At 36.6% G+C, this 14,688-nt stretch overlaps 1 protein-coding gene across 1 annotated transcript; it reads left to right on the top strand.

The window, feature by feature from the left end:
- Window positions 1-464: 464 nt before the first annotated feature.
- LOC141628744 (protein FAR-RED ELONGATED HYPOCOTYL 3-like) lies at window positions 465-1,405 on the top strand. Its single transcript, XM_074441842.1, has 2 exons — window positions 465-744; window positions 840-1,405. The coding sequence occupies exons 1-2, from the start codon at window positions 465-467 to the stop codon at window positions 1,403-1,405; spliced, it is 846 nt and encodes a 281-aa protein (XP_074297943.1).
- Window positions 1,406-14,688: the final 13,283 nt, after the last annotated feature.

A 14,688-nucleotide genomic window follows, 5' to 3' on the forward strand; every position in this document is an offset into this window, starting at 1 on the left:
ATTTTAAGAATTTTGCTAGGGATGTCAAATGTTATATAGGGTTAAAGGATGCAACTCTCTTTGTTAATCATCTTGAAGAGCTAGCAAAAATTAAACCTGGTTTCTACTTTGCACATGAGATTGATGATCAGAAGTGTTTAAGTAGGGTGTTTTGGTCAGATGCTGAGTCTAGGAAGAACTATGCTGAGTTTGGTGATGCTGTTAGCTTTGATGCTACGTACGGAACTAATAAATATGGTATGATTTTTACTCCGTTTACCGGAGTTGATCACCACAAACGGTCTGTCACATTTGCTTGTAGTTTGCTTGATCATGAGAATGAAGACTCCTTTACATGAAAGTTTTTGGATTGTATGGGTCAAAAGGAGCCTTTATGTATTGTAACAGATCAAGATGCTGGGATGTTACTTGCTATTCCTAATGTTTTTAAAAAAGCCCGCCACCGTTTTTGTATGTGGCATATTATGGAAAAAGTTAGTTCTAAAGTAGGTGCAATCACATGCAAAGAGACTGATTTTCTCTCTCGTTTGCATTCGGTTGTTTGGGATTCTACTTTAGAACCAAAAGAGTTTGAAGAGAAGTGGCTTGCAGTTATGAATGACTTCAACCTTGTTGGCCATAAATGGCTTTCAAGCATGTATCGTGATAAGCACCGTTGGATCCCTGCCTATTTTAGAGATATGCCAATGGGAGGGTTGTTAAGAACAACTCAGAGATCCGAGAGTTCAAATTCCTTCTATAAGCGTTATCAGACTCATTTTGGAACTTTGGTTGAGTTTTGGATGCGGTTTGAAACTGCCATGTAACAACAGCGTTATTTGCAAAAATGTCATGATAAGGACAAGAGCACGGTTTACTACCACTTACTGCGGTGGCTACTAAAATTGAGTTACATGCTGCATCTGTCTACACCCATAAAGTGTATTATGATGTTCAAGTTGAATTGAAGAACACTTCTTCTTGCGGCTTTGCTGGTATGCCTGTAAATGGGGACGTTCGTGTATATGACATTAATGATGAGATGAGATATTCTACATTCCAGGTTTCATATAATGTCGCAACACAAGAGGTTACTTGCAGTTGCAAACTTTTTGAAAGTAATGGTTTACTTTGCAAGCATGTATTTTGGGTTTTCTTAGCAAATCTCCTTAAAAGCATTCCTTCCAAATACATCGTTCCTCGTTGGTGTAAGGCTTCATATAGAAACCCTTTCTCAATTCTTCTTGGCAATATCATAGAGGACTGTGACCCTGCTGATGTTATCAAGATGGAGATTTCTAATGTTTGGTCAGAGTTCTATTCAACAATCGGTGTTGCAAAAAGCTTGCCTGTTGATCGCATCAAAGAATTAGCTGCTCTTTTGAAGTCTTTTAGAGAAGAATTCAGTCCTTCGTCCTCATCATAGGTTTTATCCAAGGAGAAAGAGATAGAGCAGCTTTTGGGTTTTACCACTACAAGAAAAAGGCTTATTTGCAACGGAATAATTGCAACGGATGATAAAAGTAGTTGCTAAACAGTACTTGGAACGGATACTATTATATTTGCGACGGATATTAAATTACGCGACGGAATGTGGAAATTTTGCAAAGGATATGCGTTACATCTATTTCCCCGCCTAATAATTCATGGCGCGGGAATTTATGCAACGTGCTTTGCAACGCCTATCCGTTGCATATGTAATTAACATACAAAAATAGAATTTCTGAGACACCCACCCCCTTTAATCAAACACAAGTAGACAGCCGTTGTTCATAATTCATAATTCACCAAAATATAATTCACTCCAACATATAATTCCACCACCGCATCACCACCGCATCATCACCGCAGCCGTTGTTCTCGCTTCACCACCGCCTCATCACCGCCACTATCCTCTTTCTCTTCTCTTCTCATTCCGTTCTTCCCCTCGTTTCTCCTTTTCTTCTTTTAATTTTCCATCCTTTTTTCTGTTCTTCAGCCATCACCGCCGCGGAATTGAACCTTGCCGCTGACCACCACTCTTGTAGCCGTCTTTCTCACCCTCGACGGTAAGTCTCATCCCCTTGTCTTCTTTTATTCGATTTTATTTATTTATTGTTAATTAGGGTTTTTGATTTTATTGCTTTATTATCATTGATTTAGGATGTTTTAGGATGTTTGATTGATGAATTTTGATGCTTGTTTACTGGAATTTGGTTAAGGTTTGATTTACTAGCCATTGTTTATGGTTTAATTGAAATTTTTGGTAGAGTTGTAGAAAAATGAAAGGAAAGCAGGGGCCTGTGAAGGGTAAACAACGAGTAGCCTTTAACATTAGTGTGCATATCGAGTACAATGACCGACAGCCGTGAAAGCCCCAAAGCCTCCATTTCAGCCAATTTCTTTATCCTGAAACCAAATATACCCAGTTATAGTGGAATATGTCAGTCTCAAGGAGCAGTTAAGGATTGTGCAATGTGCATCACAACACGTACATTGCTGGAAATATGTTAGGCGCAACCCATCGAAAAAGGTAGTTATAATACATCCAAATAATTTTTTTGATACGAACTAACTACCAATTCACTAATTGGTTTAGTCCAATATAAATCCTTAATTAGTAATGCTGGTAGTGAAATGATTTATTTCCTCCACCTTCTACATGTGACATTTCATTGAGGTAACTTGCTATTAGAACAAACCGAATTATTAACAATGACAAATGTTAGCAAGTCATTGAAGTATCGTGGTAAACTCAGTGCACACTTTCTCTTGACTCACTGATCGCTACTGTCACAAATTCACAGTAGCTTCACTATCTTCTCTAGGTTTCCCTCTTAGAGTAAAACTTAAGACACGCATGAAAGCGCTGACATACAAACAGATAGGAAGAACGAGAACGATGGATAAAATGAAGAATTGAAGGTAGCTGCAATAAAACTAAAGGCAGCTGACTGTTCACGGGTCAAAATGAGTTTAGAGTCTTTAGAGTTTAGACATTAGTTCTGTACAAGCAAGGAAAAACTAAGCATCTGTTTAGCCTCCAAAGCAATCACGACAAATGACATTTCTTAATATCGGAGGCATTTTTTTGGTGCACTTAAGTAACCAAAGAAGATCATTTACCTGCTTGGTGTACCACTAGCAATATTAACACACTTCTTTAACATGGCTACCTGAAAGTACCAAGCTCATATATTAGAAAAGGTTTTTTTAAGTTTAGGTTCTTATCTGAAAAAAATGTCAAAGTTCAGTCCCTTATCTTGAGTGTAATTTATGAATTTCTTTTGTGTAAATATTTGTAGATTTCTTATGAAGAGAGTAGACCGTAAGTGGATGTACGAGAGAGTGGATGCTAATAAAAAACTGAGGGTTGAATATGTAAATGGTGTAATGGAATTTATTAATTACGCTAAGGGACAAACTGAATATATAACCAACAATAAAATTCGCTGTCCTTGTAAAAAATGCACCAATTTTGTACTATTAAGTGAATTGGAGGTGAAGAAACATCTTTCGTTAAAGGGATTTTGCGAGAATTACTATGATTGGGTGTGTCATGGGGAAGAGTATCCACCAGAAGAAGAACTAATTATAGAGCCTAATAACCCTTTTCAAGAGATGGTGAATCATGCGTTACGTGATAATATTGAACAAATAATGGAGGAAGCCCTTAATGCTGAAGAAGTCGACGAATCTCCAAACCCTAAAGTGACTACTTTTTTTGAGATGTTAAAAAAAGCAGTAGAACCTGTGTATGAAGGGAGTAAGATGTCTTTGTTGCAATCAGCGGCGCGACTATTGACTTTGAAATGTGAGTTCAATATGCCGCATAAGTGTGTAGATGGTTTCGCGTCATATATTGGGGATATGATTCCTAGCAATAATTGTATGACTCGAAGTTTTTATGAGACAAAAAAAGTGCTTAAAGCTCTCCAGCTTCCTCATGAGAAGATTCATGCATGTCCTATTGGCTGTATGCTTTTTTGGAATGATGATCATCAACTTGATCAATGCAACAAGTGTGGCCGAGATAGATACAAATCTAAATCTAATTCAAATGGAAAACGAGTACCCCAAAACCCATTATATTATTTCCCGATAGGAGCAAGGCTCCAAAGACTTTATGCAACTAAACATATTGCGGGACAAATGAGATGGCACTACGAGAACCCTCGTGCTAATGGGATAATGTCTCATCCAAGTGATGGAGAGGCTTGGAAGCACTTTGATAAACAACATCCTGATTTTGCAAGTGAGCTTCGAAATGTCCGACTGGCCGTGCAATCGATGGGTTTTCAGCATTTAATCAATTTGGAAGGCCGTACTCATGTTGGCCGGTGATGTTGACCCCATATAACTTGCCTCCTTGGTTGTGTATGAAGAAACAATTCATTTTTTTGTCTTTGATTATACCCGGTCCCAAGAATCCTAAGAAAAACTTAGACGTATATTTGCAACCTTTGATTCAAGAGTTGAAAGATTTGTGGGAAAATGGGTTGTTTACGTACGATGTGTCCAGGAAGCAAAATTTTGATATGAGAGCTGCACTTTTGTGGACAATCAACGATTTTCCTGCATATGGCATGTTATCTGGTTGGACTACAGCGGGTCAACATGCATGTCCATATTGTAAGGTTGATGAATCTAAGTCGTTTTGGCTTACACATATTAAAAGTGGAGTTGGTTTGATTGTCACAGACAATTTTTGTTGCCTAATCATGTTTTTCGGAAAGATAACAAACATTTTCGAAAGGATAGACCTGTGGAGGCTGACATCGCTTCTACTAGACTAACGGGTGACGAAGTTTGGGAACATGTTCAATATTTACCTTCTATTGTTGATGCAACTGATGAGGAGTTGTTGAAGTTGAAAAAGAAAAGGGAAGGTTGGTGGAAGAGAAGTATATTTTGGGATCTTCCATATTGGAAGACTTTGTTAATTCGACATAATTTAGATGTGATGCATATTGAAAAGAATTTCTTTGAACAACTGATTCACACGATTATGGATGAGAAAAATAAAACAAGCTTTAAACCGAATGCACAAAAAGACTTGAAAATAGTTTGCAAGTCCCAACGGAAAGAAGATATGTTTGTTCTTAAAAAGGAACAGAAGCGGGTACTCTGTAACTGGATATGCAATTTGAAGTTTTCGGATGGATATGCTTCTGATTTAAGTAGGTGTGTAGACATAAAGGACTTAAGGCTACATGGCATGAAAAGTCATGATTGTCATGTATTTATGGAACGTCTACTACCTGTTGCTCTAAAGCATTTGCTTCCCAATAATGAATGGTGTACGATAACCGAGATTAGCCAATTTTTTCGAGACGTGTGTGCATCAACTCTTCAAATTGATAACATGACACGTCTAGAAAATAATATTGCTGAGATCTTGTGCAAATTAGAGAAGATATTTCCACCATCTTTTTTCAATTCCATGGAACATCTACCGGTTCACTTGCCTTATGAAGTCAAAGTCGGTGGACCAGTACAATATAGATGGATGTACCCATTTGAAAGGTAATCATGAACACCTACATTTTCATTTATTAGGTAAATGCAACAATAGTTTGAAATCTTATATACAATTATTAACTTGTAGGTTTCTAAATCATTTGAAACGAAAAATTGGTAACAAAGCTCGGGTCGAAGGTTCTATATGCAACGCTTATTTACTTGAAGAAATCTCAAATTTTTGTTCTCTCTACTTTGAGAAGCATATAGACACAAAAGCAAAACAACTCGATGTTTGTGTCGAACATCAGACTGATTCAAATTTGCCTGAACTTTTTCAAGATCATATGGGAAAAACCTCAGGGAAGTGTCAGATAAGGTATCTTGATGACAAAGAATATCAATGTGCTCACATGTACATTTTATGTAATTGTGAGAAAATGAATCCTTATGAAACGTAAGTGAAATAATCGATTTCAATCTTTTAAATTTCATGTTATAACTAAACTTACTAATTATATAGTGATAGAAATTATAAATTCATTGTGTGATCAGGAAGTTTGAGGAATTTATAAGTAAACAACATCCTCATCTATCTGTCGATGATATGCGGAATAAATTTGAAAAAGAATTTGCGCAATGGCTACGAAATCAAGTAAGTGAATGCTCTAACAAAAGGTTATTTTACAATAGCTTTAATAATTTAATAAACATAAATTTTAAAATCTTTAGGTGAATGATGATGACACCATGACCAATGATCTAATAATAGCTTTAGCAATGGGCCCGTCAAGAGAAGTAAGAACTTGGAAACGCTACTCTATCAATGGTTATAACTTCCAAGATTTTAAAGATGGGAAAGATGTAGCCAAATCAACGTTAAACAATGGGGTATGTGTTAGTTCAACTGAAGGAGCTGACTATTACGGAACCCTTGATGAAGTTATTGAGCTGACTTATACCGGTGATCAAGGAAGTTACGTGACTATATTACTTAAGTGTGATTGGTTAGACAATTTTGATAGAGGTATGGCGATTCACGAACGATATAAGCTTGTAGATGTCAATCTTAAGCGAAAATATGCAAAATATGATCCATTCGTGTTAGCATATCAAGTGGAGCAAGTTTGTTATATTTCTTATCCGAACACCAAAAAAGACAAGGATCAATGGTCAGCTGTATTTAAAACTAAGGCTAGATCTCATATTGACGCTCCAGTGGATGAACGAATCTTTCAAGAAGATGTAGTCACTATGCTGCCATCATTATCAACAATAGAAGATGATGATGATGAAGAATATGATGAAGCAGTATTGGAGCAAGTAGGATATACATGTGAGGAGGAGGAGGAGGAGGAGGAGGAGGACAAAGAGGACAAAGAGGAAGAGGAGGAGGGGGAGGAGGACAAAGAAAAGGAGGGGACCGAGGAAGAAGCAGATGAAGAACTTTTCCCTGATAGTGATAGCGATGACAATGCTGATATTAATAATGATAGTGACAATGATGATGATGTTGTTTAGTATCCTTTAAAGAATTCTATGATTTTCTACGGTTCCTCTTGTATAACATTTGATTTTTTTTGAGCTTTGCATAAGTTGTGATGTTAGATTTGTTGAACTCTGTACTCATTTTCTTGTTTTCTTATTTATGTCTGAAGTCTGACATTCATTGAGAATATTCTGCATTATTTATGTCTGAAGTCTGACACTCATTGATATTTATTGATTTGGTTAAACATTTGTATGGTTTTTAGTTGTTAAATAATGGCAGAGTCGAGACGAAGAAATGGTAGTAGCTGCAACCAATAAAGATCCGGCGATGAAGATAACGGGTTCTCGGAATCACCAACAAAAAAGTTAAGGATATCCATCGAGTATAAGTGGTGAGTGAAATGGGCTAAATTCCAGCTAAAATTGTTTAATATACAAAGGAACCGACTGACTTTTGGGATATGCATTTGAATTTGTCATCTAAATGTTCTTAGTCTGCCCCCTGTTGGTATTTTTCTATGTTTTATCACTTTTTGAACTACTAGTAGTATAGTCAGAGAGATCGGCCATCCCTGGAACTGGCCTGGAACTGCCACTCTTCAGGCCTGATTCAATGTTGAAGGTCAAGCAGCCGCATGCCTGATTTTTAGCTATCATGTTTGTCTATAGCTTTGCCTTTTTGTCTTAGTTTAGTACTGTCTGTTAGACAAGTTTTGGGATATGCACTTGAATTTGTCATCTAAATATTCTTAGTCTGCCCCCTGTTGGTATTTTTCTATGTTTTATCATTTTTTGAACTACTAGTAGTATAGTCAGAGAGATCGACCATCCCTGGAACTTGCCTGGAACTGCAACTCTTCAGGCCTGATTCAATGTTGAAGGTCAAGCAGCTGCAGGCCTGATTTTTAGCTATCATGTTTGTCTATAGCTTTGCCTTTTTGTCTTAGTTTAGTACTGTTTGTTAGAAAAGTTTATCTATGGCTTTCTCTCGTGGATGAGAAAATGTTGTGGTACTTGCTGATTTTGTCTGATTAGAAATTTAGAATAGAAGCTCTAAAAGCCCGACTCCGACTTTTGAACATATCGGTGACTGTGTGATCAGTTGCTAGTGTGTCCGATCACATGTAGAACTTATTGTTCTCTTATAGTCAATAAGTTTTCATGAGTGGGTGTAGGTATGGGATAGTTTCCTGATTTGAGCTATAATGAGGCAATAAGCATGCTACCTTGCACAACGCCCATTCATCTCAAATATATAACCATTGTTCGACTATTTTCCAAGTTTGATGCAGTGTCCCGTGTAGGCTGTAGGTATGGGACAGTTTCATGAAAGCTTGTGATCTCTTCTCTCGACTGCTGTTTTATCTCCAATATTACGTTCATCATCAGGCTATTTGCTTCACTGTCAGTTGTCAGCCTGTGACTATCACAAATTCGCAACCAAATTTTTTTTGTGGACTTGATGACGGGTAAAATGGGTAATGCCTTTATAAGAATACATATGATATTTGGTTAAAATTACATAATTTTATAGGGTTTGCATGCAAAAAATTCTTTAGTATAGATTATGCTAAATAAACTTTTACTTGGTGACATGGTTTGGACATTTCATGGATATATGTACGTATTATCACAATATTCAAGCAAGTTCATTGGTTTTAATACTTTCTGCAACTTATTGGTGCTGTGTAATGTACAACAAACATGTTTGAACATCCGGAGGTTTCGAAGTTAGTGACAAAAACAGTTAAAGGTAATTATAATGAGCATGGGCCAAATTGGACTGAAACTAAACCTGCCCGACGAGAACAGTACTGGAAGTGGTTTAAGGTAAATATCTACTTTTATTTGAATTAGACTTTGGGAAAACAAATGTTAAATAATTATGTAAATTAAATTTTAACAAGTTTTATATTTTTGAATAAACAGAGCCAAGTGGATTATCCTAAAGATGAAGAAGATCAAGTTAGAGCGGAGTTTACCAATAGCTTCAAAACAAGGCTAAGGACCATGGTTAGTCGGGCTGCCAAAAAGCAGCCAAAATGGATGGGTGATGCACTCCATGCCGAATTGTTGCGTGATAGACAATCCGATAAAGGGAAAAAAAAACAGCTCAAGCACAGGCCAATCGCAAATCAAATGCAGAGGAAGGTGGAAAAGCTTTGGAACTCATACCATGGGGCGAATGAATTCTCAACAAGTGATGGAGAAATTAGTAAGTAGCAAATTTATCTTAATAACTTCAATAAACTATGTAACAATTGCGATTTTCTTCAGTGTTTTTGTGTTTGTGTTTTCTGTTAACATGTGTAGTCTAACGGTGGAGATTACCCACCTGCAATTGAGATATTGAAAGCGACAAAAAAGAAGAAGAAAGGAGGATATATTTCAAAGAAAGCTGAAGATTTTGCTGTAAGTTATGATTTTATTATTGTGAGACTTCTCTCTGCTGGTTGTCTTTGATTTCAGCCCCTGCATTTACGATTCTAGTCGTCCGCCCCTTAAATTTCTTTTGTTTCATGTTGATGATTTATTTGGAAGCGGGCAAAAGTAGCATTTGGGTTAGAGCATTTGAATTGGTCAGTTCTATCTCTGAGTAGTCCTATTTTCGGGTGGAGTCGTGCAAGTGCTGTTATTGGGGTATTTGACTAGGACTCTCGGAGTTTTGTCGGGTCTCCATACAATACTATTTGAAAATTTTTACATTAAACTTGGGAGGAGGTTTTGGGTTTTGTAATTTTACTTGTCGATCCCCAAGTAATGTGATATATTATTAGCACAAAAGTTACGAGTCTATATACTTTTTGAGTGTAATAATCCTGCTTTTGTTTTAGGAATCAATTGAGGCGGAAATTAGTGCCTTTGAATCTCAAGGGGTAACTAATATCAATAAAGATAAAGTATATCTTGAAAAATGCGGCTTTAATAAGAAGGGGTTAGTTTTTGGTGTTGGTTCTGCACTCGTGCATTACTTTGATCGCCCAGCCACAGGAAGTAGGGAGCCCAACCATACCGCCCAGAATTATTCGCCCGGAATACTTCCTCGGCTTGTGAGCAAGAATGTCGAAGCTGAGCGTCGTAACAAAGAGCTCCAAGACAGATTACAAAGAATGGAGGCCTTTTTACAAGCAAAATTTTGGTCAACCTTTGACCCAAATTATAATATCGACCAGTTCCATACTCAAGAGGACTTCAATGAAGATGATAGTGGAAATGGCGACTTTACATCAATCTCAACTAATTAGTGATATCGGAAATGTTCGTCTAACAATATGTTGTACTATGTATGAATTTAAGTATGCTTTCTATGTATGTACACTTTACAATTTACTTAATGACTAATGCAACAAACATTTTCAGGTGGTTCTTATATTGTTGGCTCCTTTTAAATTTATTGTTTGGTACAATATAGGAGCAAAAGGAGGAGAAGGGATGCTGTTACGAAGTAGCTGCGTTATCCTTTATTTTTTTGCAACGGAAACAACAGGTTTTGCGACGGTTATCCATTAATCAAAATAGTCAATTTGTTAACTTCTGCTAATGTAATGCAACGGAAAAAACCATTTTTGCAACGGATGTCCGTCGCATAATTGGCCCAATGGCTGCCAAGGTGGACCTTATTTAAGCAACTACCATTTTTGTTGCAAAAGGTACACATCCGTTGCAAAATACTATGCGACGTAGATTCGTTGCAAAAATTGCCATTTGCAACAACGGTTAAGCAACGCACCTCTTTGCGACGACTGTCCGTTGCAAAATGTATTTAAGCGATGGATTTATGCTTTTTTGCAACGGACTCGTCCGTTGCAAATAAGCCTTTTTCTTGTAGTGTACAAGTTCTTCAGAAGTGACGATCTTACCACCCAAACAAGTCAGGAACAAGGGTAGCGGCAAAAGGCTTTTGGCCAGTAGGAACGAGTCGATAGCAAAAGCACAGAAGCCTAAAAGACCTTGCGCCTGCTGCAAACAGATGGCTAACCATGACAAACACAATTGCCCTAAAAAATAACTAGATGATGTATTCTCTCTTACATTTTATCTAATTATCTTGCTTTTTTTTTCAGATTAACTTTCATTGTTACTGTGATTAACATCATTTTACTGTTGCTTTTCTTCACAGGCAACTTTAGAAGATGATGATGCTGTTTGACTGATGCTGTTACACTTGTGGAATTAGTGATGATCAACATGGACATTAATACAATTCAATTTTAACATTACTTTACGTTTTTTGTATTCTTCATATTTTAGGTTATAAGAAAATACAGTCCTATCAAACGATTATTGTGATTTTTTGAGACATACAGTTTTATATCTACACAGTTTTTTGGAAACTATGATGCTTGCTGTAATAGTACTTGAGACAATGTCATTGTGATTCTCAATAACATCATTCTAACGTTACTATAACATATTCAAAGTGTTGCTGCAACAGACACTATTTATTTTTCATTTCTATTTTCAAGGTAATACCACTGTTCCACTGTAACATCATCAAACTGTTACTACAACATCATAATACAACTACTGTAACAGAAATATTAATGATGTTACTGTAACAGGCATTGTTACAATAGCATCATCAACCTGTAAGTATAACATGCTAACACAATTACTGTTTTGATTGAAAATGCTCGAAGTGAACACGTGCTGGAAATGCTGGTTTAATTCACAATAACATCATTCATTCAATACTGTAACAATGAAACACAATTACCATAACAATCTGTTTTAACTACTTTAACATATGTTCTCCAGAACACATTTAAAAAATGCATCAAAATTAATTAACTTCATTTCTTTCCTTGCTGCTTATGGACTTGAATGTAGCATATGAATTTACTTCATTTCTTTCCAGCATCTCCACCTTCTACTTTTTTCTTTTTTGGATAGCCTTCTCTCCTTGCTGCTTGTTTCACTCTCCTCCCATACGTTGCAAATGTTTGTGGACTTGAATGTAGCACAGGAATCTCAGTTACGTTGGGATTTGTTGCAACAGGTTCAGTGTTTTCATTGTTCCTCTCAGTCACTTCATCCCTTCTACGCTTAATTTCTATCCACATATCTTCTTTTTTACTTTTTAATGCATTCACCTTTGCAGTAACTTCAGCTCGCTTCTCATTTATGTCTGCCAAGACCAATGATGCTGCCATTTCAGCACAAAATATGCGCCTTGTAATCTTCTTGCCCAGTTGAGATTCATACGGTTCCCCCTCGTATGCAATCATGTGCATCATTAAAAAACATCCCGATTCCTCGTCAGTGGCATCATGTGTCAGCCATGGCAATTTTGTCTCAAAGATAGGGAATCCTGTTATTGCCTCTGCATCCTTCACTCCTTTACTTTCCAAGTAATCACTGAGTACACCACCCTACATCAAACAAGACAACACTCTTTTAATTAGTCTTTTAAAACTGTCACAAAGTGTTATTTGAATATTTGAATGTGCGAATAGATATTGACAAATACCACTACTCTTGTAATATTAGAAACATTGCTATCCTTCCATGATTTATGAATCACGTTGTCGAGTACATCCACCTTCTTGCTTGACATGTCGACACACATGCAAAACTAGTGTCTTTCAGCATATAAGGGGATAAAAATGGGATAAAAATCAGTTCTGCCTCAAGATTGCATTCTGAGTTATCAGCTATAAACCTATCCCAACACTCATACACACTGTTAGCTTGTGTATCATCCTGTGTACCATTGCATTTTATTTCAACCATAGCATTGACGTCCTCTTGATATATTAATAACAAGTCAAATGAATGCACATTCATTCACAATAACAGACTTAATCAATCACTGTAACATACATGCATAATCATAGTAACAGTTAAAGATGATCAGTATGACTACTTACCATGTGATTTATTCCAAAAAACATAAGAGTTTTTGTGCCTTTCTCAGTGTGTGCTATGTTATTCAGTAGCATAGCCCAACATTCTATGACATTTTGATTTAGATGTACTGTTGAACGTTTGTATATATTCTCTTGTTAAACTCTTTTTTGCATTATACACCACCACAGACTCTCTATGTCCAAAAAAAATTACCAGTTAACAGCTTACATGTTTATTTACATTTCCTTTTATAGTAGATAGGATTCAATTTTTAATACCTTTGATCAAATATGTAGTCATCCAGAAAGCAATAATCAGCCACCTCCTTCCTCGTAATCAATATCAATGAGAAACGCGATTTATTATTTCTCATAAATCTTGACAAAAGAATAGAATTAGGTTCTGGTTCTCTTCAGTATAATGTGCTGCCAATGTCATCTGATGGTCCCTTTATTCGACTGCCTAAGACTGACATAGGTGTCTTCAGATAGTCATCACAGCTGTTCTGATTTTTTGCTTTTGGTGTTGACCATAATCGTTCTTGTTCAACTCCTGTTTTCAGTTCATGCAAATAATATTACTTACAAGTCGCAAAACGTATGGAATATAATATGTATCCAAAGAGTTTCTACAAGACCCTTACTCTTTGCTTCCTCTTCACCCTTTTTCCTACGTTGCTCAACAAGCACAGGCAGTAAAGCTTTTCTTTCAGTCTTGATTTCTTCAACCTTCTCCATCAGTTTATCTCTTGTACTATTAAGGTCACTCATCACAAGTATTGCTAATATCTCTGCCCGATATACAATCCTCGTTGTCGCATTTCCAAGGTCAGAATCAAATAGCTTACCAACGTAAAACAACATGTGAAACATCATAAACACTCCACAGTCGACATTGTCATGCAATTCTGCACACTTCCACTTGAATTGGACATTTCTCATTGGAAAACTTTTAACCATTTCGCCCTTTTGAACGCCATTTTCAGCTAGAAATGCTCCAAACATATGGGCCTGCTTTACAACAATACACATTCAGATACTGTAAACACATTCAGATACTCAGTTCTTAGCTTACAACAATATATCAAATTGCAGTTGCAAAAGCCACTTGAAAACGTACTGTTATCATTGCCATGTCGACAAACTCATTTTCTGTAAAGACCTCTCAATACTCTCTGTTGTCTAAGTAGTCAATCTTCTTGTCAATGAAATTTATACAAGCACAAAAGAAGTGCTTATTAAATATCATTGGAATGAATACCTACGAAAACATCAAGAAACAAGCTTTTTAGATATTGGCAATCATACATTCTTATAGTTTCTAATTGAAAAAGTTTGAAACTATTTTTTCTTGCCATGTTAGAATCCAAATTCAATGGACTTTTGCAACACTTGCACCATCCTCTCCATGCATTAAATATTTCTTCCACATATCCTGCCCTTTTATCATCTTCTGTTGTCAATAAGCTTGTACTTTGACCTTTTGGAAAACCATAGTGTGAGAACTATGTAAGACAGTGTCATCATTATATGAGATCAAGAGTGGGAGATTATTATTGGTATGGGAGGGGCGTGTTAAACCTGGAAACTTACTCATTTGGATTCTTTAAGTGGACTATGAAAGTCGTCATGAAGGTTGAGCGACGAACTTCGGGACGAAGTTCACTTTTAGGGGAAGTGAATGTAACAACTAGAAAAGTTAAGAAAAGAGATTACGGAATAAGAGCATGAGAGCGAAATATGAGAACCTTGGGATGTGTTTGAGGAGTATAACCGAGTGAACCTTGTAAGATAATCGATAGTGGCAAGATGGCAAGAGAAGTTGGGCGTCTAGTCAAAAGGAGAGTGAGGCGAACTTCGGCGACGAAGTTCATTTTTAAGGAGGGAAGATTTTAATACCTGGATGTTTTGGGACCCGTAAAGAACCTTG

Source organism: Silene latifolia, chromosome Y, assembly GCF_048544455.1.
Source record: "Silene latifolia isolate original U9 population chromosome Y, ASM4854445v1, whole genome shotgun sequence".
Classification (NCBI taxonomy): Eukaryota; Viridiplantae; Streptophyta; class Magnoliopsida; order Caryophyllales; family Caryophyllaceae; genus Silene; species Silene latifolia.

Coding starts and splice junctions, on each gene's coding strand:
- LOC141628744 (XM_074441842.1), top strand. CDS start 465: ATGGAAAAAGTTAGTTCTAAAGTAGGTGCAATCACATGCAAAGAGACT. Junction 745..839: donor TTCAAATTCCTTCTATAAGC/GTTATCAGACTC, acceptor TGTCATGATAAG/GACAAGAGCACGGTTTACTA.